A 26,298-nucleotide genomic window follows, 5' to 3' on the forward strand; every position below is an offset into this window, starting at 1 on the left:
GTAAAAAATATGTATTGACGTTTCAAAAGTGCTTCTCCAAGAAGTCTAATTGAATAAATAAATGTTTGAGTTTGAGTTTGAAAACCTAATAAATAATCAGAAGTAAGAAAAAAAACAACAGTTTGTAGTAGTATTCACAAAAATATCTCTAGAATCATCCAATTAATTTAATACAATATGACATACCAAATCTATAGAACATGTTTTTCTAGGTGATAACCCAAATCGGTGAAGGCACGTACGGCCAAGTGTACAAAGCTCGGGACAAGAACACGGGTCAACTGGTCGCACTCAAGAAGGTTCGACTCGAAAACGAGAAGGAGGGCTTCCCGATCACTGCGGTTAGAGAGATCAAGATTCTGCGGCAGCTGAACCACAAGAATATCGTTAATTTGAGAGAGATTGTCACGGATAAGCAGGATGCTTTGGACTTTAGGAAGGTGGGATTTTATAAGCCTTTTTTTATTATAATCATGGTTTTGTAAATAAAATCATTATTTTTGCAGAGAACTGCTAAAATGTAGCCATAAAAATAACGCACAACATATATCCTATTATATAATGATTTTTAATTATAATCCTGAAGAGTTGTTCTTTATCCTATTTTTTCCTTCCAACAGAAACATTTCTAATATTTTTTTTATTTTACTTGTAATCTTTCTTTTTTTCATTTGTTTAAATGGCAGGATTTATTAATTTTTTTTTACCAGTCGGATGCTACAAAATATAGTTTTACATCTAGGAAAAACTTTCAGTAAATTATACCGATTTTTGTATATTTTTTTGGCTACATTAAAAATATCTCATTCCAGGACAAAGGTTCGTTCTACCTCGTCTTTGAGTACATGGACCACGATCTCATGGGCCTGTTGGAGTCCAAGATGGTGGACTTTACTGAGTCCCACAATGCGTCCATCATGAGACAGCTCCTCGACGGCCTGGCATACTGTCACCGCAAGAACTTTCTGCATCGGGACATCAAGTGCAGTAATATATTGATGAATAATAAGTGAGTGGTTGTTTGTAGGATTGTTTAACCAAATAAAAAAGTGTTTAGAAGTGTTGTGGAGTAAATAAATGTCAGAAGTTGATGTTTTTTTTTATGTTTTACAATTTTACGTCTTATTTTCCGAAGGAAGCCTGAGTCGACATATTATAGTGGAGACGTTGAGATCTGTTTTTTTTTCATCGATTTTTAAATCATATTTTACGATTGCTTTTTTGATATTTTTTTTCATAAAATAAAATCCTTTGTATAATATTTACACGAAAGGGTTTCAGTTAAAATATACGCTTACAGGGGTGAAGTGAAATTAGGTGACTTTGGTCTCGCGCGGCTGTGGTCCGCTGAGGACCGGCAGAGGCCCTACACTAACAAGGTATAGTAAATAGTAATGTAACATTTTTAATATGATTAACAGGTACTTATTTGAAAGGAATAATTATTTGTAAGTTTACTTGTAAGAGATTTCATTATAAACTGATTCACCAACTCTGAAAGTTCTCTTATTTTAGTTTTTTGGTACTGATTTCATATTAGGGCAATTTTTTTGGATCCGTTTTACGTTATCGTAAACGTTCTTAAACACCATTTATTTTAATACAATGATCGTTTTAATACAATGAAAACGATACAATCTCGTTTACAAAATCTCTAACAATAGAATTTGGCTTTCTCAATATCTATACTAATATTATAAAGAGGAAAGGTTTTTATGTATGTATGGTTTTCACGCATAAACTACACAGATAATCTTTAGACCCTGAGAAAGAACATAGGCTACCTTTTATTGCGAAATGCGAAATTGCGGCTTCGCCCGTGGTACATACCACGGGCGAAGCCGGGGCGGACCACTAGTAATAATATATAAATAATTAAAGGTAATCACACTATGGTACCGACCGCCGGAGTTACTTTTGGGCGAGGAGCGTTACGGGCCAGCCGTAGATGTGTGGTCGATGGGCTGCATACTGGGGGAGCTGTTCCTTAAGCACCCGCTGTTTCAGGTAATTTATTTGTGATAGTTGGATAGGTAATGGTGTTAATAGTCTGAAATTTTGCCTTATCTTTAGCAAAAATAGTATTTTCAAATATATTTTTTAAAATATTTTTGAAAATACTATTTTTTTAAATATATTTGGTTGCCTGGAAGAGATGGCTACTAAAGCCATAAGGCCGCCATTTGTGCATGTCTCTCTTCTGTATATGTATGTCTTTTTCCTGTTTGTAATGGTGTACAATAAAGCGTTTTCATTCGTTCATTCATTATTTTCCAAATATGGAGGGTGAGATATGTTTCTAAAAAAAAGTGTGATAAAAATTAATTTGTCATTAATAGGTCATATTATTTTTAAATTCTCTTCATTAGTGCATTAGCTTCATTTTATTTGTTGGTCTTTTGTATGCAATTAGATTATGCTGTTTATCTTTTTATTTTAAATCATTGGTGTGCTATAAGCTATATACTCATATTCATTTTTAAACTCTTATCCGGATTGCATATAATCATTACAATACAGACCTTGCCATAGTTTTTTACCTGTGAAACTGTGAGCAGGCGCTGGTTTTGGTGAAATAAAAGCCCACACAAAAACTTTAAATGAACTGTATTTGTTATAATTAATTTTTTATAAGGCCTAGTTAACGTGTGCAACGGTGCACGTCTTATGCGAGACTGACTTCCGATCATTATTTCTCTTTCACTCTCTTATAATTTATACAAAAACATTGAAAATTCCAGGCGAACATGGAAATGATGCAACTTGAGATGATATCCCGTGTCTGCGGGACCCCCGTCCCAGGAGTATGGCCGAACGTTGTCAACTTGCCCCTCTGGCACACTTTACGTCCCAAACGCTTCCACAAGCGCTGTGTGAGAGAACACTTTGCGTTCATGCCGGCCCCAGCGTTGCATCTGTTGGACCGGATGCTGGAGTTGGACCCGGATAGACGGATCACGGCTGAGGAAGCGCTGAAGAGCCAGTGGTTGAAGAGCGTGGTGCCGGACCAGTGAGTTGATTGTTTTTTTGTAGCTAGTATGTTAGGTCATCAGGCGATATCGTGGTCAAGCACTTCCCTATCATATAATTAAAAAAAAAGGTGTTGTGGGATTTTTGTATGTGTATGTATGTAATGGCGTGTAAAATCTCAATAAATTTAGTATCATATACAATACAATAGATTAGCGTTATAGGCCCTCTTCATGTTTACTCGTAATCGCCGTAATGGCGGTTCGATAATTTGTTAGGCCAAATTGATTGTGAAGATGGATTACAATTAAAATGTCCATCCATTACAATTAAAATTGTAACAAATTAACATATTATTTTCAAAATATTAGGCAGGATTGAATTGATTTTTTAACTCGCACAAATAGTTAAGTTTTCTGGCCTTTGGCACTCGCCAGGCATATTGAACTAATATTACTTATATTGAACTTATTTTACTTATATTTGTATAACAATTGATTAAATGTCAATGTAAATTTTCCAGAATGCCAGCCCCAGAATTGCCAACCTGGCAAGATTGCCACGAGCTCTGGTCGAAACAACGGCGCCGCCAACAGCGCGAACAAGAGCAAGGCAAGCCCAAGGGCTACACAGACGAGAAAGACTTCAAACAGAACGAATCCTCCAACCAATCGGACTCGAGCTTTAAAAGCGACTTCAAAGAGTTCAAACCCGACCCCCCGCAAGAGACTGGACAAGTGAAATAGTATTTGGAGTATTACTATTACGGCTATTACCGGTAGTGTTCAAGTGCCGCGCCTCTATGAGGAACGGAAAAGTGGTCCAATGGATTTGAAGTGACAGTGTTGCCAGTACAGTGGAATATAGTGAAATTGCCAGATATAAAACGATTATTTTGGGAGTGCGTGCTGTATGGTGTTTTTGAGATGTTATGTGGATGCTACAAATTCTGCCAATAATTAGAAATCATATTAGGAGCTAAAGTCCGGACGCGAACTAGGAAGAATTTCGTACATTAACCTGTTATTACCTGTCACTGTCACTCCCGCGTAAATATAATGTGTCTTGCTCGCACAGGTGCAATGACCGCCGTCCTCAGGGATTGTAAACCTTTATAGACTGGGGTAGAAGCCTTTAAAAATAATGAAAAGATAAAAAAAATCGCAGTCGGATGAAACCCATTAGAAAAGGAGGGGAATGTGATGAAAATAAAAGGAAAAATAAATTACGGTCAATCCGAGTTCGGGAAGTGGGAGGGGGGAGCTTTTAAGAGAAAAAAATGGTTTCTCCTGATTTCCGACAAAACTACAAGTCCTATAGAAAAAAGTTCAATGGCAAAGTTGTAGGTAATTAAAAGTTCTACAACTTTTGTATTCACAATTTTTTCACATAACCTAAAAATTTAGGTGAAAAATTCAAAAAACCAAGTTTTTGGTCTTTTATTTTTATCTACTTCAATATTTTTTTTTTTTCTATGAAATTTGGTGAAAACTTACTTTATTATGTCCCAAATACACTGTAATTTATTTGATTGAAAATATTTATTTTTTCGCCTTATTTTGAATTAATACCAAAAAAAACAACCTAATTTTCAATCGAAAAGTCACCCGTCAAAATATCAGCTTTTTTCAAAAACTTGGGGTGCCTTTTATTCATTGAAATCTCTACTTTCATAAGGTGTAAAAAAAAATAAACACCACTATAGTAAATGTTCTCAGGAAATGCATACAAACAGTGTAATAATGAGCTTTTACTAAATCAGGCACACTTCTTGAACTCTATATCTTCTCTTGTATCGGCTTTTCGGTAATATTTCAAAAGAAAAATAATTATCTGTTCTAAGTTTAATATTTTACAGCATATTCAAAAGCAAAATGATGCCGATAAAAACATTTCAGGTAGTTCGAGAAGTGTGCCTGATTTAGTAAAAGCTAATTTTCACACTGTTTGTATGCATTTCCTGAGAACATTTACTATGGTGATGTTTATTTTTTTTTACACCATATGAAAGTAGAGATTTCAATGAATAAAAGGCACCCCAAGTTTTTGAAAAAAGCTGATATTTTGACGGGTGACTTTTCGATTGAAAATTAGGTTGTTTTTTTGGTATTAATTCAAAATAAGGCGAAAACAGAAATATTTTCAATCAAATAAATTACAGTGTATTTGGGACATAATAAAGTAAGTTTCCACCAAATTTCGTAGAAAAAAAATAAATTTTGAAGTAGATAAAAATAAAAGACCAAAAACTTGGTTTTTTGAATTTTTCACCTAAATTTTGAGGTTATGTGAAAAAATTGTGAATACAAAAGTTGTAGAACTTTTAATTACCTACAACTTTGCCATTGAATTTTTTTCTATAGGACTTGTAGTTTTGTCGGAAATCGAGAGAAACCATTTTTTTCTCTTAAAAGCTCCCCCCTCCCGCTTCCCGAACTCGGATTGACCGTAATTTATTTTTCCTTACATTTTTATCATATTCCGCTCCTTTCTAATGGGTTTCATCCGACTGCGATTTTTTTTTGTTTCAAAAATTATCTACTCTAGTCTATTAACCTGAGAGTGTAAAGTTTGTTCTTTATTGCATGTGGTTTTTTTATTGACCTTGAGTCACGACTAGAGGTCCGCGCCGCAGTCCAAAAGCCCAGCGGCGGCGCGCCGGGTGCGGCACCCGGCGCGGCGCGGCGTCGCCGGCGTGGGCTAGTTATTTTTAAAGTTATTAGGGGGTGGGCGGGCAGTAGAAAAATCTCTCTTTAAGTTTAATAAAAAAAATATTTTTATTAAAATCAAGTAGCTTAACTATTTAGTGATGAACATGATAATTATTATAAACATTGCCAATAATTTTATTGGCAATGTTATGTCAGAGCAAGCAAAGGAGCAGGTGGGCCACCTGATGTTAAGTGGTCACCACCGCCCATAAACACCTGTAACACTTCTAAGTTCTAGTGTTACAAGTGCTTTGCCGGCCTTTTATGGACAAATAAGCTCTTTTCTTGAAGGCCCCAATGTCGTAGTTGTTCGGGAACACCGCAGGTGGCAAATCGTTCCATAGTTTCACCGTACGCGGAAGGAAGTTGCGGGTGAAGCGGACAGTGGTGGAGCGCCAAACATCGATGGTGCGGATGGAACTGGTTTTTACGGCGTGTGGTCCAGTGGTGGAACTGTGCGGCTGGTAAAAGGTGGAACAATTTCTCAGAGAACTCCCCAGAGTAGATTCTGTACAGTATACAGAGAGACGCAACGTCTCTTCGCACTGACAGTGGATCGAGCCTATCGGAAAGCCTACGGTCATCGACAATTCGAGCTGCTCGACGTTGGATGCGGTCAAGAGGAAGGAGTTGATACTGTGGGGCTCCAGCCCAGAGATGAGAACAGTACTCCATATGCGGTCGCACCTGAGCCTTGTACAGCTGAAGTCGGTGGGCCGGCTTGAAGTACTGTCTCGATCTACTGAGCACACCAAGTTTTTTCGAGGCTAATTTAGCCTTCGCTTCCAAATGACTGCGGAATTGAACGTCACTCGAGATTTCAACTCCGAGGATTCCGATATACTAAGGGGAGTACTTTTAAACCGATGTTCTACGACAAATGGGGTCTTTTTAGCGGTGAACGCGCAAACCTGTGTCTTTAGGGGATTGAACTCGACAAGATTAAGTTCGCCCCAATCCGAGACTTCTTGGAAAGAAGACTCGACTTCAGACACAAGTTTGTTTCGACTCTCATTGAGGCTTTCCTTTGAGGTGGGATAATCGATATATCGATATAGTACATCGATATAGTAGACTATATCGATGCGATTGTCTACTATATCGATGCGATTGTCTACTATATCGATGCGACGTTGCCGTGTTGTAGACAACAACGCGTGCGTGACACATGGTTCGCGCGCAAAATTTGAACTCGGCGCCAATTTTTCTGTGACCCGGCGGCGGCGGCGGCGCGCCGGGGTCTCTCGGCGGCGGCACGCCGGCGTGGCGCGGACCTCTAGTCACGACAAAACGTATCGTATAATATATCGTGGTTATTGAAAAAATTAAAATTTTTAATTTTTAACCTTTATTCAAAGGACATTTATCGTAATCATAATCATATTATTTAATAAGTTAGTAAAAAAATATTTTCTCCTCTAAATATTTCATGTAAACTGCACTCTAAATGATCCAATTCTAAAATGTTTGTGACCACTGTCAGTAGGTAAAGAGGTCAGTGTACGAAATTCTTTCTGCTCCGCGACTGGACTTATGTAAATTACTGATGTGTAATAATCATGTATAGTATGATGCTTTATCATATTGCAATAATAGATGTTCTATAAATAAAATATAAAATGCTCATTTAGCGTTTATGTATATCTAAATATGTGGGATGTTTTACTAATAGGTTCCTAAAAATGGTATGGTATTGGAGCCTGTTGAGTTGGTTTGTTGCAAAAGTGAATTTTAGACGATAAATGTGGATATATGAAGTGATATTTAGTGAAAAATGGACAGCACTGGTAAAAAATTGAACTATAGTGAAAGTGAATCAAATAAGTACACGGAGACTTTTAAATGATTTGTAAAATTGCTTTTATGCACGTAAAAAGTAAGTTATAAACCAAAGCATCGAGCATTGCGCTTGTTACCTGCAAGGATTTATTATAATTATTATCTAAGTGTATATAACGGTGTAAATATAGTGTAGCCTGTATTTAGTGTTACGAACAACTTGTTAGTGATGCAATAATATGTTGACGTGTTAGTTAAATTCAATAAAATCATTTTAAATTAGCCCCTTGTTGTTCCAATTGTGTTGGTTATATTTTGGTGATGGTGCCAAGAGTCAGTATTTGAAAATGCTTCTGCTATTAGAATTATCGACTACGTCATATATTTTGAACAGAATTTTACTTATTCCAGTACAAGAACATCACAAAATGTAGTTTAAGAGTCTGTGATCTTGATTACTTTGCACAATTGACAATTCTTGCTTTAGGATTTGAAAATAAATTGGTTAATTACAGAACCAAGATAGTGAAAATATATTACGATTGTTGAAAATTGTTTTTTTTAAACAGTTAAATATTTTTTTGTTTACTATTAGGTAATAATTTTTATGTAAATGTTTGTTTTCGGTTTTTTTAAAGGGTTTTTAGGTTTTTAAATTTTATTAAATTATGTTTTCAAAAATCCTGTAGTAGTTTTCCAAATTTTAATCAGGCATACTAATAGTACCAAAGGTGTATCTGTCTTTTTAACGTAATCTTCTTATATATAAAAATGAATCGCAAAATGTGTTGGTAAGCGCATAACTCGAGAACGGCTGAACCGATTTCGATAATTCTTTTTTTATTATATTCCTTGAAGTACGAGGATGGTTCTTATGTAGAGAAAACGTAAACATGTACCACGGGCGAAGCCGGGGCGGACCGCTAGTTAAATATTATATTTTAGGATTTGTAGATGAGTCATGAATTGTCAATTATGTGACAATATTTTGCATTTAATTATTTTTAATAATTTGTATAACAGTTTAACATAAGTATAATGTAACGAAAATCCATTCATCTTATGTTCATATACACATTCTCAATAAAATGTACATTGTATTAAAAGTATTTAGTAAATTGATAAAAATATTTTATGAATAGTGAAATCGGCTTTGTCAAAGTCACAAATAAAATTATTACAGGGATATGTTACTGCATTATAATTTTAAAGTATTAAATTTTTAACTGCATTCACAAGAGGTGTTGAGCAGAGCTCAGCCCTTTCCTAGGAACATTGAATAACTGCCGATGTGAATGGAAATAATTATTGTTTGTAAATGTAGAAGTGTGAGTAAAATAAATATTGTAGAATCCAAAGCTAAATCATATATATGTGTAGATTTGTGAGGCTTCGGATTCCACAAAGTTTTATTCACGTTATTCCATAACCCAAATATATATGTGGCCTTGTCATAGATCTTAAAGTTCAAGCATTGCCTTAGGTTTTACAGCGAAGTAAAGACCTGCTAGTTTTATATGTAAAAAAGACTAATTGTACAGCCGAACGTATCGGACATGTAACATATTAATTTGGACAATCAAATAATCCAGAGTTTAGGCGAACGACAATGAAGTTGTATTTATTAGTTGGATGTAGGTGTATATTTGAAATGTTCCTTGAAACTCGTAGCCACAATTTTATGCAATATATTTATTTGTGTGCAGGTAAGACTGATGTCCCCGTAACTCTGGATTGTTGTTAATATATTATAATGCAATTGTATAAATGTACCTACCTTTTATAAAATAAAATACATTGAAGCGAAATGGTGGTTTTATTATTCCTTATTATTTTTTTATCATATGGAAAGCTACACACAATTCTATGCAAAGTAATGAATACTCTTAATGTGAAATTGCTTGTGCGAATAATTGTACCTAAAATATTTTAAAATAAAATAACAACACAGTAACCCACATTTTTCTATATGCTCTGCATTATCACATGTGTAGAGCGAGTGAGCGACTGACGAAAAGCATTACGTCGTGGGTTCGATTCCCAGTGGTCTAAAAACATCCTGTCTGGCAAGAGACAGAAGGCTGATCTCATTACTTATCCGTAAAAAAATCGATCAGTGAAACATGTAGAATGCTTTTTCCGATACAAAGCTTTAAATTATTTAGTATAGTTAAAAATAACTACTTAAAGGATCAATTTATACAAGTGCAGTGTCGAAGCATTAAATTATTTGCAACGCGAACGAACGTATCAAAAGCGGTTTGAATTGGATTGACGCGTAGTTTCGCTAGTGAGCGCATGGACACGCGCAAATGCGCGCACTCCAAACAGCGTTGTTCACGAGCAAACCAGCGAATGCGCGCGATTTTTAAAATCTGAGAAATAATGTATGCGTTACACATAATATGTACGCTGACGAGTTAAGATTGAATTATTTTGTTATGTTCAGTTTTGGATAGACGCTTCAATGCGTTTCCACTCTCCGCTAGTACAAACTGCCCCTACCACGCTAAATCTCATGAAATTATTCTAATGTTACATACAAATATACAGTTGAGGATAATAAAATCGTGTTAAATATAAATATTTGGAATCACACGATTCAATTGAATTAGGATTGCAAAAATGTAAATTTTGATTGATGTAAACAACATAATATTAAACTGAAAGGGGTCATTGGTATGTTGATAAGAAATTGAATAGGCTTCTGAGTAATAAACATGTACTTACTAACTAAGCCATTCATTGGGTTCATTGAACGAACATGTTAATGTATAACAACTAGGTTATTTCCGTAGTTAAGGTATAAGTTATCACAGATTACTAAATATTATGTAGTTACTAGGAATAAATTGAATGCATAGAAATGTACTGGCTCTTATTATTGGAAGCCAAGACTCGAGTCTGGTCGTGAAATAGTAGTTTATTAAAGTAATATTAATTACCATGACATAAGAGGAGGGTAAATAAATACACAAACGATTTTTTCCATATATATTTATTTAATAAAAATGACTACCATGATTTACATTAAGGCACATATTCGCCTATATAATATACTATGGCCAATTTTTCACATATTCTACAAGAAACTAGTTTTTCTTCTATATTGATTTGCGTGTAAATAATAATTTTTCTATCTTGTACAAAAATTGTAGTCTACATTTCATTCTTATAGGCACCTTTGATTCAGCTTACAGCAGAAATTCATAAGGAAATGTGTCAATTAATATTTGTTCCTACATTTTACAGTTCCTACATTTTAAATAAATCTATCCAACTTAGATTAAGGATTGGTCTCCGCGCATAATCTAAGCGCAATCCTTAATCTAAGCTATCCAAATTTGATTTAATATAAAACAACACGTACCTATATCTTAGATTATGGATTGGTCTCCGCGGTCAGACCAATACTTAATCTAAGACGTATATGTTAAAATATTTAAGTATGATTCTTATTTTGAAGCCAAACTTTATTTATCGACTTGCCTTTTCCATTACATAAAAAATACGATAAATTATATCCCAGTCGGTTAAATGTAGCTTGGCTTCAATTATTACTTTGTACATGTAGTCACTATATATATAAATATACCTCTAAATTCTCACTGTAAAACTCAACTAAATATCTAAGTACGTTTATTTAAGTTATTTTATTCAAAACGTATTGAAATTAATTGATTTCGCAAATTAGAGCTAATATGTGTTTAATTTTGGCGCCAATATTTATGTCGAATTGTCAAATGTCAAACGATAATAATGTTGCCTCTCCTTTTGTAATTGCAAACTAATAAATTATTTTTTTTAATTTATTATTGCATCGTTTCTTTCTGTGGTTTCTTTTTTTCGTAAATCGACACATTTCGCTCATGTGGAACATTCTTATGGCATTTAAACTAAGTACTTTGTACGAAAACGTGTACTTATATGTATAAAAATAATATAAAATTACGCAAGTGCTTATAAGTACATATAATAAAAAAATTTAATTTTAAATTAAATAACGTCATGTATACATATTTGTATAATAAAAGCTGTAAACATCTGTCATTAGTTTATTACAAATAGAAGGTTGTGGAAATTTTACTTTTTGTCATGATTTGTAAAATGCTTTTATTTAACCACGTAAAAATAATGCCGTTTGATAACACTTCTTAGGACTAGTAATAAATTATAGTTAATAACAATAAAAAATGGTAATAGCAATAGAATGTTTCGATGTCGTCACATTATCTCACTGCCTTTTAAATACTGGTTTAGGGAGTCGCAGCCACCTGGAATAAAAGAAAAAAAAATTGGTTGTTTGTAAAGTCCATGTAAAGTCGGTTTACTGACGATAGCTGTTGAACGTGACAACGTCTTAAGGCCGATTGTGCTTCTTTGTCGCTCGTTCCGCGCTCTCGCTTGCACTTCAAGCCTTACATGGAACGCCTCAGAGCGAGGTAACGCCGCATGAGTCATGTTTTTTCGTGCGTGCAGCCGGCTCTATCGAATTATAAGACGTTGTCACGTCAAAAAGATTATAATACATATTATTTTATATGTTTATAAGCCTACGTGCTTTCAAGGAATGTATGCGACTACACGCGTGTACGTGCGTTGTATATTTTATGTAAACCTACGCATAAAAACATAGTGTTTCTTTTGAAATGATTATCACTATATCATATTATCTTTTAGTTATTTCGTTTTTGTGTACTTTATAGTGTTATATTCGAAACTGCAACTAAGGGCAACTATGGAAGTATGGAGTTTCTTGCCGGTTCTTCTCCATAAATACTGCTTTCCCAATCGGTGGTAATTGTTAAACATATGTTATGACGATTCAAAAGTGCTTCTAGAGGAAGTCTTATTGACTATACAAATGGTTGAGTTCAAATATATCTGTCTCATTCTTTTGTACATTCTTGTACTGTATGTGTATTGTTTATCACCTAAATCAGTTTTTATTCATAGGTAATTTCAATAATTTTTGCGTATGGCAATACTTACAACAAGCAAGTTCCCGCTCTTAGCGCGTTGTATGGCGGGCTGCGGGCCGTGTGTCACTTCGATGGTGCCGCCTTGCTTGCCGTTCACTAGGTTATGGGCTATGCTGCAATGGATAGATAAAAATAATTAATAAAATAAGTGGTGTGTTGTGTGTACTAATTTTTATTGCTTTAAGAATATTTTATCTATCTATTTATCAGTATATTCATTGTTTTGTTTGTTCACATAAGTATAAAATAAAACAAAATCGAAAATATATTATTTTTTATTAGTATGGTGGTTTGTCGGCAAAAAAGTTACTTTTCATCTTTCCTTTGCAGATTATGTCATAGAAAATAGCTACTATAATGTAATTTTAGTAGTTAGTAATTAGATAAATAATTATCACCTAAATATTGAAGTATATAGAACCTCTCATTATTTAGAAAAAAGTGGTTTCCTTACATTGAGTACAAACTTAAAACTTTGTTCATTGGTTAAATACTTGGATTTTATTATGTCATTCCAATATAATAATACATTAAAATTATACAGGAAGTGGCTGTATGATATGGCAATACTTACGTCCTAGTGTCAACGATTTCAATCAGTTCCGGTTTCTTGGTGTAGTCTGTAACGATCGTCAGAGCTTCGATCACGTGCGAAACCGAAATAATAAGATCTCCCTAAAATACATTAACAAATTAATAAAATATAAATAAAAATATATTTTTTCAATAAAATTAATAGTACTACCTTACTCCCAAATAACTAAAAAAAATCTGAAAGCGTTTAATTTTAAATGATTTCACAATATACCGGCGGTATTAGTTTTTATAACTATGTTTAAAATTATAGTCGATAAAACCAAAATTTCAAACTACCCTACTTCAAATTTTATTTCAATACGCTTACCTTATCCTTCTTCAGTTCTTGCGGTATCTTAATCAAAATGAGTCCATCCGTTTCGTTGGTGACGACTACCCTCAATTTGTCCAAAGGCAGACGATGTTTCAATTTATATGTTTTTCGGCCAGATGCATCCAATACGTATAATGCTTTATCAGAAGCGAGTAACGCCCGTTCTCGAGGCTTGTATCCGCGACGATCGTACTTGACCGCTTCGCAGGAGTACTGTAATTTTAGATATATATCATAATTGTATATTGGTGGGATTATTAAACTACCTATGTAATTATAAATAGTGTGTGAGAATTTTGAAAAAAAAAAAATGGTGTACACACTAACTATCCCATTTTTAATTATTGAGGTAAAAGTGTTCAAACAATTTATACGAATCTCAATTGTATGCTATGAACATTGGGAAAATACAATTTTTACAGTATTAAAAAATAACCATGAAATTGTGTTTGAGCTTGAGTTTTCAATTTAACATTTAGTTCAAGTTAAAGTTGAGAGAGTTTGAGTTAATGTTACAGTTTTAGTTTTACTGTTTGAGTTAGTGTTACTGTTTGAGATAGTGTAACTGTTTGAGATAGTGTAACTGTTTGAGATAGTGTTACTGTTTGAGTTTTTTTACTGTTTAAATTAGTGTTATTTTGCTAAAATAACTCACAATAAGCTGTTCGCCAGTGGGCCAAGAAGGTGAAGCCATGAATGTATCCCGCAGTACACGGTGTTCAGCGGAAAGACGGTCTTCTACGAACCGCTCCGCTACACTGCTTGGATAACTGTTCTTATGGCCTGTGGAATAAGGTGCAATTTAGTTTGAATATATTGATTCTATGTTTCTACAATGTTCAAATAATGCTTTCATGCAGTTATTATCTTATTGTTTGTAGAATATGGTGCATTTTCGTATAGGCATCTGGCATATAGTCGTCTGAGCTAGTGTCTATAGCTTGAAATATTCCAAGTTATTGACCATGTAGGTAGGAAATTATGGAACCAATCCCACCCAGTATCCCACCATTACTACCTGGCACTATGTAAGCTAGTGTCTTTAACTTGAACCATGTGACTAATGGCCATGTAGCTAAAATGAGGCCAATCCCACCCAGAATCCTACTATCCCACCCAGTATCCCACTATTCCATCTCGAATCCCACCTTCCTAAAGCTGTCCTAGAACTTCTTTATCTTCTTACTCACCCTTAAACATCTTCTCAGCCAGCACCTTCAGTTCAAACTGCTTCTTATCCGTCGCACTAAGTGCTAAACGGTACTTCCTAGCTAGATGGGCTCTGTGTAACCGCTGCAACTCTTGTGATGCGGTCACACAGGTCGCGGGGCAAGTGGGCCAGGAGAGATCGAGGAGTTTGGTCGGTAACATTGTGGCGAGTCGTTTGAGCCAGTGGACTTTTGCGATGGCGAGGAAACGCCGGTTTTCGGGCGTTTCAGGGCCGTTGCGGGTTATGAAGCCTGGAATTTGATAAAAAAATTCATTAATATGACGGTAATTTTAGGTAATGCCGACTAGCAGGTACACAGAAATGACATTATAATTCAGGTAATGACGACTAGCAGAATTAATATTAAAAATATTAAGGAAATACATTTCTAAATTAATTCTTTACAGATAAACCGATATATAAATGTCAGTTTTCAGCATCTTTTTATAGGCTTATATTTTGAGACGTTTCTCTTACTCCTCAATGATTTGTCTGGCACGATTTTCGTTTTTTTAATATCTCTTGACTATTTCTGTATTAATGTCTGGTCTTTCTTGTTAGTTTATCTAATAACTAAATTACCTTTAATAAAAGCCCTGATGACGTCAGCAGCCTTCCTCCTTCTCTCCCTGAGCCTCTGCGCCAGATACCTTCTGACCCATTTCTGTATAATAATAGCAGATTCCCTCATCTTGAGGTATTGTTTCCTCTGCCAATATCCTCTCCAACGGCTTTGGATGATTGTTGCGATATCGTTCTTCTTTATTTGGAACGCGTCTTCCGTTTCGAATAGAGTTTTAGGGAAACGGATGAAGATTTTTGTGCTGTGAAAAATTTGACATGATTTTATTTTTAAAAAGAGTGTTTCAGAAGTGAAACTTCTTTGGCAAGATTCAAAGATACTAAAATCGTCGCCTTACTCCATGACGGACGGCATTGCCATTTCGCAACCTTGAAATTTTACTCCTAAAGCTAAAGCGCCTAAAGAAATTTCATTTTTAAAAAAATATACGAGCTTAGTCTTTTTTTTCATTACTATCATTATTTATTCAATTAATACTTAACTTCAATTCTCTCATTTGCATTTCTTTTAATATGAATAATAACGATTTTCGCTAGTAAAAAAAAGCATTAGGAAATTTATTAATTTAATGAACCCTAATTTTAATTTTAAATAACATTCATTGAACCTAAACTATTTCAATTAATTTTCCTATACTCACTTGCCCATACGATAATCTTCTCTTTGGTATTGAAGTGCCTCAACCAATTTCTGGACTCCATCACGCGCTGGCCCGCGGTAGTTCGGCCATGTTTCTTTGCTTAGGCACTTGTAACTGAAAATATAATTGGTTCGATAATTTGTATCAATTAATTACTCAATTTGTTCGTTTTTAGTCTCTGAAAAAGAACAAACCAAACATGAAAAAACAACCAATAATGAACCTTACCACCATACCAATAAGAGTCAAGTTTCCTTTACATTTTCACAAAAGCCAATAAAAAATGAACCTTACTATTATAGCAATAAGAGTCAAGTTACCTTCATACATATACAAAATACGGTTTTGACCACACATCCAAAGCAATACGAATCAAGTAAACTTCACACATACACAAAAGCCATTCAAATATAAACCTTATATCAATATTCAATACCGATAAGAGTCAAGATACTCTCAGACTTAATACATACACAGATAACACAAAAAAATGAACGTTCATACATCCACAAAAGCCGTTCGAAAACTGGCCATTCCAAGTAACCTTCAAACTGTATCATTCAAAATTGAACCTTATTTCCATATTCCATTCGTAAGTCAGTCTGTACGCAAAGCTGACGTCATGCTACCTTTAGACTTCACACATACAAAAGCCAATCAAAAATAAACCTTACTGACACAACAATAAGAGTCAAGTTACCTTAATACATACATACATAAGCCAAAAATGAACATTCCATTCAAAAATGATCCCTATCACCATAGCAATAAGACTCACCGTTCAAGGAAAGCTTCGTAAGTCCGTCTGTACGCGAAGCCGGCACGCCGCACACGTAAATTCTCCATTAGACCGAGGTATTTCACTTGGTGGGACACGAGCTTGTCATCGAATTGCACTGGAATTATAAAAAAAATAGTATTTTAATATAATTTAAATTATTTAATTTAGAAGGAAAAATGTCATACTTTTTTTAAATAGCCAAATTGTTTTTAAATGATCTTACGCTTTTGTAATATTTTCTTGGTATTTTATTTAGAAATTAAAGACTTTTTAACGGATTTTAAACGCGATTTATTCATTCTATTATTTTCCCGACGTTTCGAACACTTTACAGCGAGCGTGGTCACGGGGAGACCGGTGGTATTTTATTTCTAAAGATATTAAACAATACATAGGAAATTTCGTTCAAGTCTGTCATCTGTATCAATTTTAGTATACATACACTCTACCAATGTCTTTTATTCACGAAGAAGTCGACCACGATATAGGTAGTGTATATAAGAGCTTTATATGTATAAAAAAAAAACATAGAACACAAAAAACATCAAGACATATTTTGAAATGTGACAGAGGGTAAAAATATACATAATCATAGATAATATTAAATTCTAACTTACTAGGCATTTTGAAGTCATTCGGTTTGATGCACCTAATGTAGGAAGGTTCCTTGCTACTTAGAATCTTAATGAGTTCGTTGAGTGAAATCTTGAACTGTGTGATCGCGGTCTCGGGACGTTTCTTGCTCGAGAGGTTTAGTGCCTGGATAATTAGAAAAATATTATTTATTTTCACCCTCAATTCCCAATGAAAATACGAATATAATGTTCTGTTTCAACCATTAGAAGGTATACTGAGAATAAATAAATAAAGATCACGGGTGATTTAAAGGTCTTCAGTTCCAGATATCAATTAAAAAACAGAAAACGGTTATCAATTAAATTTTGAACCTTATGAATCAAATCGAAAAGGCGTAAAATATTATAAATAGATTAAATTAATGAATTATCGTTGTAAGTTTCGTAAGTCTTACTGACGAAAGAAGCTAAAATCTTCATCAGTTCATAAGATAGTCCTAATCTAATTTGTAAATTTAAAAATTAATTAGCATTTGTGTGTAAGAAATTATCATGTTAATTTTAAGATACTCTCGAGGTTTTTTCATTATAATATTACTTAATAAAATACCTTAAAGCAAGTCCCAAGAGTGGCATTACCACACGCCGCCATAAGCCCTTGCAAGTCTCGGAACAGTAAGTCGTTATTTTTCTCCAAAAACGTGTTCACGTTGTATGTCACTTCACCAGCGTAGTGGACGAGACAGAATTCCTGATGTGAATAAAATTTAGATTTAATATAATATGACACTATTTTAATAGTGTATTTAAAAAAATGTTAAAATGCATCTTTTTTTCAGAAGTCGAACGGAAATTTCTGTGTACTTAACTAATCATGCATTATGTTGTGTATTTATTGAATTTTTATGACGTGTATTAACCTTATGCGTTTAAATAAAGTGATATTATGTTACTCAATACGCAAGCAAGTTAATTTTCAATTATTCATTCTGGTCCAAAGGCGGAACCTTGTGCAACCCCAAATCATTAGTCAATAATTTAATAGATTATATAAGCATTTTAAGCCAAAATATATATTACGAAGGAGAATAATGAACATTAACTCAATTTATCATTAATAATTTGATTGCATTGCCTATATAAATCGTCATTTTACATGTGTACTAAATCAAACGCTACTCACATCTCTGCCCATAAGTTTTTGCGTTTTAACATCAACCTTTCTGTGTGACTTGTAATGCGCATGTCCGTCTAGTTTCTGGCTCAGCTTCTCCAGGAAACTGAGATCTGATGCGTCTCCTGGACGCAGACACTCGTCGTCGAGTATTGAAATAATACCTGCAGATATAAAATGTATGTTTGTAAAACCTATATACATATATGTACATAGTATAGTATATAAAAATTATTGTCATACTATTCTATCACGTTGGAAAGAAAAAAAAAAGTTTTCTTCTGTTACTGTTTCAATGTCAAATTAAAATAAGTTCATCAGTTAGACAAGTAAATAGTCGATTAACTGTAAAAAAATACGTGTGGCACTCGAGGACTGCCCCGGTAAAGCTATTGCATAGCATCGCATCGCTGTGCCGGTTGGAGTGGGGGGTGTTAGGTTTTTTCGTTACGGAATTTTTAGATTCGGTCGCCGCGCTCAGTCTGAGATAAATACTATGCAATAGCTTAAAATTTATTATAATTTATAATATTTGCTTTGCCTAAACAGAAAGCTTAAAGTTTGTGAGGATGGATGGAGTGTTACCGATTACAATGTGGTATGTAGGTAGCTGAAGACCCAGAATAAAACATTTTTATCGCGGAAATCCAACAGGAACGGTAACTATGCGGATTTTTCTTTGGAAACGCGGGCGAAGCCGCGGGCGGAAATATAGTAAGATAAATTTAATTGTAATATCGAAGTTGGCTATAAATAGTATCTACAATTTCGTCAAAATATTGTTTACTGGTAATTGACTTATCAGTATAATTAAAATGGGATAATTTATCATTCCTAGCGTTTTCCTTGTTAAATAACAAACGTTAAATAAGTAATAATATCAGCATTTAGCTTTAAATTAGTGTCAATTAAAATGTATAATATAGGTAATATTAGATGTATCCCGCGTAGATCAAGAGCCCACGACGGCCAGACTTTCCTTTCTTTCGGAAAGTTGAAAGTTTCTCTGTATATGTCTCCGATACAGATAAGAACGACTAGCGATTATCAAGTCTGGGTTGTGGTTACTTTGGCAGGAAACAGGTAGTAAGGGTGTATAAAATTGTACCTAACTTTCATTATAGTTTAAAAGCTAAATTTTATATATGTTACTTGGGGACCTATAAAAAGATATTACCTTAAGAGCCAGACAGTTTTATTGGTTCTTACATCTAGCCAGACACATTTAAAAAATAACTAACATATCATCAAATTCACATAACTACCTAAAAGCGTAACAAATATGAAATAACTCACTAAAAACATTAGTTAACTATAATTATTAAAAAAATAAAAGTATAATATATAAGAAATAAAGTTATTACTTATCTTTTACTTAGACTTATGTTGATGGAATTACACGTATCCCGATGACTTTTTTATTGTGTCATCGAGATACGTGAAATTCCATCAACATAAGCCCCCGTAAAAGATAAGTAATAACTTTATTTCTTATATATTATACTTTTATTTTTTTAATAATTATAGTTAACTAATGTTTTTAGTGGGTTATTTCATATTTGTTACGCTTTTAGGTAGTTATGTGAATTTGATGATATGTTAGTTATTTTTTAAATGTGTCTGGCTAGATGTAAGAACCAATAAAACTGTCTGGCTCTTAAGGTAATATCTTTTTATAGGTCCCCAAGTAACATATATAAAATTTAGCTTTTAAACTATAATGAAAGTTAGGTACAATTTTATACACCCTTACTACCTGTTTCCTGCCAAAGTAACCACAACCCAGACTTGATAATCGCTAGTCGTTCTTATCTGTATCGGAGACATATACAGAGAAACTTTCAACTTTCCGAAAGAAAGGAAAGTCTGGCCGTCGTGGGCTCTTATATTAGCGGTTTCATCAATGGACAAAAACAAAATCTACGACAAAAATTGTTATTTCTAACCTTTAGGAGTTGGTTTAAATAAAGAACTTCTCCATTATCCTTTGTTTAAACTTTAGTATTGTACTTAGATCATTAAGTAATTGTATTTTTCTCTATAAGTGTTATGAAATAAACCTTTATTTCTAATCGCGTAACTACTTATCTATACATATAATAAAATCGTAGGAAAGTCAAAACTGTACATTGAATATTTTTTTAAAAGAATACATAATCCATGATCTATAATCGATATAGAAGCCAAAAACATAGTTTTTAGAATTTTTGTCTGTTTGTCTGTTTGTCTGTTTGTCTGTATGTTTGTCCAGGCTAATCTCGAAAAGTACTGCATAGATTGACTTCAAATTTTGCATGAATATTAGTAACAGGTCGGGTGAGGCTTTTTTAAACATATTATCATGCTGTCACCTCCGGGGGAGGAGCTGTGAACCTTTTTTTTTCTTACGTATTCCGTGTATTACGACAGCGTACAATCTAAAGACTCATGTTTAAATGTTGGTTTCGGGTAAGCCATGCTATTATCTAGCTTTACATAATAAAAACTATGTCATTTACGTAATTTGGGCAGAGAATCAGTTTAATGAATTTATTAGTATACAAATTTGAAACAGCGCCATCTATGAGATTTCGTAAAAATCAAATCAATTTACATGTTAACACTACTGAACACAATGTTAAAAATTAATAATTTAATTTAATTATGTTATTTATTTATTTAACTCTTTAACTTATATCTTCCCTTCCCTATATTTATAATTCGTGTGAATATACTACATTTTTAAAAGTGAGGGTAGATGTTTATTATTTTAAGTCAAACTAGACACCATTACAGTTAATCTAATATTGATTGTGTTCATTGGTTACATTTTTAAAAATCTTCGTGTTTTAAAAATTCGATAACGAGGCGGGACTCGAACCAGCATTCTTTAGTGGTCGAATTTTTTCTATTCTTTATAAATTTATTGTTTATGAATTTATATTTATAAACACTAATACAAAAAGGTTAGTTCGTTGATAATTATTATTCCTTCATCATTTACATGTTGTTAGTAAAAATATACTTTGACTGTTAATACTTTTGTTCAGTATTTACCTGTAGGTATGATTATTGCTTGGTAATTAATATATTTTCATGTCGTATACCTAATTAAAAACATAAGTTTGATGTGAAACTAGCTGGATTTATTTTTACACACTCACAGTCTTATATTTTGTGTTAATGTTAAAATAGTATTAATAGTGTAAATCATAATATTTTTTCACAATTAAAAATATTTCCTTTTTTTGATGGTGTTGGCATCGAATTAAACCGCGCTGTCGTTTCGTTCACAAAAAGTGAAGTTATGAGGACCGAATATGTAGCCGCCTCAACTTACGGAAACGAGAGTAACCTGCGTTGTCTGTTAGTTATTGTATAGTCGAATTTAACGTAACATGGAAATTGGCATCTAATTATATGTATAATACTTATATTAAATCTGTAGAGGTCAATTCTGTACATGAAATATATTTCCTAAATAACTATCACGAGGTGATTAGGGATCGACACTGACGCCAAAAATTTTTGTCCGTCTGTCTGTCTGTATAACCGTTATAGAAACAAAAACTACTCGACGGATTTAAACGAAACTTGGTACAATTATTTTTCATATTCGTGAGCAGAGCAGTAACTCCATTTTTAAGCTTTCGTCGCGTGTGCAACCTTAATGGTTAAAGCTACACAGAAATCAAGTATGAAAGAAATGTTCTCCATATTATATAAAAAATATCTCCCGACATCATAATTAATGTCTATCTTTTATGGTTGAGCTTAGGAGTTCAAAGCTTTCTGATTATATTTGTCTACTAGCTGTGCCCGCGACTTCGTCCGCGTGGAATAGTGACTATGGGACCTATGACCATGGGCTCAGGGTGGGGCAACAATAATTGTTTCATGCTTCCACTCCCACGCCCACTCCCAGGCCCACGCCAACGCCCACGCCCACTCCCCTTCACAATTGGTACCTACCAGATCAAAGCCAGGGTAAGCGCCCCACCCAGCCCCACCGTGGCTACGCCCATGCTGAATTACTACTTAACATACAATTATTGAGTAAATGTACGTATTTACTCAATATATACCATAAATAATTAAAAGAATTGTTATTAAAATTTCTTACTAAACTGAGCTAAAAAACTTACGTACCAACTTATTAAAGAAAATCAAGAAATGAAATGCCTAACCTATACCAAATAGTTACTACATAATATTGTAATTAAAAATTATGATTAGTATATAATATCGAAAATCAAAAAAGAAATGCCTAACTAATTCTACGTAAAATTTCTTTTAAATTATGTCATATTATTTTTTAGGAACCAGGGGGGGAGAGGAGCAAATTCTATTTGTATTTCCTTCCTTTCTTAAATGGATGTTTTTAATAATGTATGGTGTAGCCACTGATCAGCTTAATCGATACTCAATTTTTATCAAATCCAGCAACAAATCCAAATTAGATGTTTCCTGTCTCACGCACGTAACTAAAGGCTGAAGAGAGAGAGACGTAACTTAACCGTTTAGACGAAGAAAAGTGTATAGAAAAAGGAATAAATAATTTCATAAACTTCCCAACGATCTTTAAAAATAAATTATTATATCATTTTTTTCATTCACACTTTTACCCCTATGTAGGTATAATAAGTGGATGAACCGATTTCGATACAATTTATCTAAGAACCATCGTCGGAAAATATGCTGCCTAACAAAAAAAGCCGCATCTAATTCGGTTTACCTGTTAGCCAGCTACGGTACCATATACAGACACACACATACACACACACACAGAAACACATAACACCCGTCTTTTTGCGTCGGGGGTTAAAAATATAATACGACATAATTAAAAGGACATTTTGTTTGGAAAATTTACCTATTAGGAGTAACCATAATGTTAATTTGACCCCGCCCCCCCTACTACCTCAGCTTACCCCCAAACCCTTGGGGAATTTTGATATGATCATCTGGACATGTAAAGGAATAACTGTAACGTATAACAGATAAATTACGTTTTATCGTACACTGTACAGTGTACAATAGAATGCCTTAGCAAATGTTCGCCGTGATTACTTATAAATTGTCATAACTTTTTTATTTATGAACCGATTGACATGAAATAAACACTAACTGTTAAATGAACATTACCACAATACATTAGTGAAATCCGCATCTAAATCGGATAAGCCGTTTCTGAGATTAGCGTGCACAAACATACAGACAAACAGACAAAAAATTTTTAACTACATTTTGGGTTCAAGATCGATTTAATAATAACACCTGCTAATTTTTTTCTACATATTTTCATTGTACAGACATCGCTTTTCCACAATTTTACTATATGTATTGATGATGATGATGATTGATGATTATAACACTCTCAGTCCGTTTTAACTTAATTTTTATTTACTCGCATCAGTGCCACCTAAAAAATCTTTATATCGAAATTCGAGCAAAGCTAAGAAAATGAGAAATAAGAGTTCTCAAGGATCGTTAGAGGCTTACTATTGACCGAAAACAACATATTGTGTTATGCCGAGAACCTGAAACCGCTTCACAACGAGAATTGCGGCTCACAGCTGACCGCGAACGGCATGTACTATCCTGTGAGACCGAAACCTTCACTGAGAGGGTATAACGTCTCACAGCTGATCGCAAATGGCATATTTTATCTCGATAATCTGAAACTTTTACTCAATATGAAGACCGATTGACAAATGATAGGGTGCACCATAATATTATTCGATCTCTTGAAGATGAACATGAGCATAAGCAATGACTAGAGTAGGGACGCGAATATTACCATTATTTGAGACAAGATTATTTGGAATGGCGCGAATCGCGCTGATCGAGTTTTTTCTATTCTTTATAAATTTATATTTATAAAGCATTTGAATGCCATAAAATCAAAAAATATCAATTTCAAGATTATTTGAGACAAGTACGATTAATAAGTTTGTTTAATGAAAGATTAAGAATTGAAACTATTTGGTCTCTTGAAACGGACGAATAGCGAGAGGCCCGTCTTACTGTAGACAGATTTCGACAGTCTTAATGACTTAAGAGGTAAACATAGAAGATCAATCTACGAATTCGGTGGTGTGGTCTGACAAATATAAAAGTGGGTTTGCTTATAACCTCACAATTGATTACAGATCATCTTCTGTATAGGCGATATTAACGTAGTATGTTCTTTTTGTAATGCTTTAAAGAGGAGTAAGGAGTCGGCTTTCGTTTGAAGATACACCAGAACCTTTGAAATCACTACTTTTAGAGGAACATGTGCAATCTAAACAGTTCTTAGACAATATTCGCTCTTATAGTAGTGCGTTTTAAATGATCCTTTGGTGCTCAACAATTATCAGAGGATCCTTTCATGCTTACTTTTAAGATACAAGGTCAAGTTTATCATTTGATAGGATCCCTTTTGCCTGAAGGCCAACCTAAGTTTCTTCAAATATATTTTGTATTCGACTACAACGAATAGTCGAATACAAGAAATCAATATTTCTCGAATTTAAAATATTACAATTTTTCCTACAGTAGGGCGACGAATCTATTTTCGCATAGTAACGGAGGGGAACTCGCAGGGGGTCAAGTGACGCGGGCCACGTACCACAAACATGCTTAGTTTGTTGTACCGAGCGCGAAAGAAAGTCATCGTGTTTTTAGTAAAATTACTATGTAAACTAACGTAATTTAATACTTAGGTACATATTATATAATGATGCGCTCAAACTGTTAATCTACATTTAATTTAGATTATTATTTGAATTACTAAGTAATGTAGAATTTAAATCAAATTCACTCATGTTTTCCTCAGATTTTCGATGTCCTCCGATTTTAAGATTTTCTTATCAGAGTATTCAATTTTAATGTAGTTTATTTTTATAAGAGACAATTAAGAACATTCAAAAATAAAGTGTCACGTATTTTTTTTAAACGACGAATGACGAAAAACGACGTAATCGCGGACGAAGTCGCGGGCAACAGCTAGTCTATTAATAAAAATTAAAATTCACAGCGATAAATAAGTAGAATTTAATTAGGTTCTCTATAGACTCCTAACTCGGGAGTTCGGGACGAAACAAACTCAAATATACAAACATAGTTTAAATATAGATAAATAAATATAGTTTGAAAAACTATAAAAAAACACACGCTGTCAAGATAGGTTAAACTAAAAAAAGACGTGTGGCACTCGGGGACTGCCGCGGTAAAGTTATTGCATGCTATGCCTTCAAGCCACACCTCCGAGCCCGTCGGTGTGGGGAGCGTGAGGTTTTTCGTTAGCAATTTCTGGATTCGGTCCCCTCGCTCAAGGCCCGCGATAGAAGCTATGCAATAGCTTAAAAACCAGTATTTTAAAATGTTCTGCAACTTACAGTTAATGATCAGCTGTATAAAGAGAGTACAGTTAACTGTCGGATGGAATAAACTTTTCTTAGTTAAGTTGACTTATTCGATTTAGGATTTTTCAATCCTGGGATAAAACTTATTCGTCGAATAATGTATAAAACTACCATTTTAAAAATGTATTCTAATTGCCCGTATTTGACAGTTTACGCGACATTTTAATATTATCGTATTTAATACTTTATTGGACGAATAAGTTTTAACCAAGCATTGAAAAATCGGCCCTTAATTCACAAAGTCAAAAAGTTAAAATATCATCACAATTACCTTGATGTCTAGCTTCAATAAGATCACAGATAACAATATTATTGAAGTATTCCACGGGTTCCCATTCTATACCCTCACGGAGATATTCCTCTTGTTCCTGTTTTAATGTCAGCTGGATGAACAACTGCTGCAGTTTCTCGTTGCAGAAGTTGATGCAGAACTGCTCGAAACTATGGAAAATTATATAATATTAGAATATCGTCAAAATCGTGAAATGTAAAGGCTGGTTTCTGGTATGTTATGTGTGGATTTTCTGTCAGTTAAAATGATAAATAAAGGTAAAAAACGAAATTTATTTAAGTACGACAAAAAAAATTCAAATAG

The 26,298-nt window shown here is 33.8% G+C and overlaps 2 protein-coding genes across 5 annotated transcripts in view; one reads left to right on the plus strand and one right to left on the minus strand.

Annotated features, from left to right (window-relative positions):
• Cdk12 (Cyclin-dependent kinase 12) overlaps window positions 1-26,298 on the plus strand; it is a 220,360-nt gene that overhangs the window by 11,256 nt on the left and 182,806 nt on the right. For 2 of the 3 annotated variants that reach the window (XM_089702748.1, XM_089702750.1), the window contains 7 exons: window positions 213-440; window positions 813-1,009; window positions 1,301-1,379; window positions 1,882-2,007; window positions 2,742-3,010; window positions 3,494-4,094; window positions 5,534-5,594. In XM_089702748.1, the coding sequence (XP_089558874.1) occupies window positions 213-440; window positions 813-1,009; window positions 1,301-1,379; window positions 1,882-2,007; window positions 2,742-3,010; window positions 3,494-3,716 (1,122 nt within the window). In that variant the 3' untranslated portion in view covers window positions 3,717-4,094; window positions 5,534-5,594. Of the gene's footprint in view, window positions 1-212; window positions 441-812; window positions 1,010-1,300; window positions 1,380-1,881; window positions 2,008-2,741; window positions 3,011-3,493; window positions 4,095-5,533; window positions 5,595-26,298 lie in introns of those variants that run through there. The other variant, XM_089702749.1, reaches the window with a different exon arrangement.
• The window catches only part of Myo61F (unconventional myosin 61F), a 55,902-nt gene continuing 40,410 nt past the window's right edge, over window positions 10,807-26,298 (minus strand). For both annotated transcript variants that reach the window (XM_089702743.1, XM_089702744.1), the window contains exons 8-21: window positions 25,975-26,144; window positions 18,325-18,479; window positions 17,752-17,892; window positions 17,184-17,325; window positions 16,564-16,681; window positions 15,786-15,899; window positions 15,145-15,386; window positions 14,543-14,812; window positions 14,008-14,135; window positions 13,347-13,565; window positions 13,017-13,117; window positions 12,453-12,555; window positions 10,887-11,734; window positions 10,807-10,830 (exon numbers count right to left, since the gene is read on the minus strand). In XM_089702743.1, coding sequence (XP_089558869.1) covers window positions 11,717-11,734; window positions 12,453-12,555; window positions 13,017-13,117; window positions 13,347-13,565; window positions 14,008-14,135; window positions 14,543-14,812; window positions 15,145-15,386; window positions 15,786-15,899; window positions 16,564-16,681; window positions 17,184-17,325; window positions 17,752-17,892; window positions 18,325-18,479; window positions 25,975-26,144 — 1,921 coding nt within the window. In that variant the 3' untranslated portion in view covers window positions 10,807-10,830; window positions 10,887-11,716. The remainder of the gene's footprint in view (window positions 10,831-10,886; window positions 11,735-12,452; window positions 12,556-13,016; window positions 13,118-13,346; window positions 13,566-14,007; window positions 14,136-14,542; window positions 14,813-15,144; window positions 15,387-15,785; window positions 15,900-16,563; window positions 16,682-17,183; window positions 17,326-17,751; window positions 17,893-18,324; window positions 18,480-25,974; window positions 26,145-26,298) is intronic.

The sequence above is a fragment of the Colias philodice genome, chromosome 13 (genome assembly GCF_061535455.1).
Source record: "Colias philodice isolate Cphi_HAF_F1 chromosome 13, ilColPhil1 Martin Lab GWU primary, whole genome shotgun sequence".
Lineage (NCBI taxonomy): Eukaryota > Metazoa > Arthropoda > Insecta > Lepidoptera > Pieridae > Colias > Colias philodice.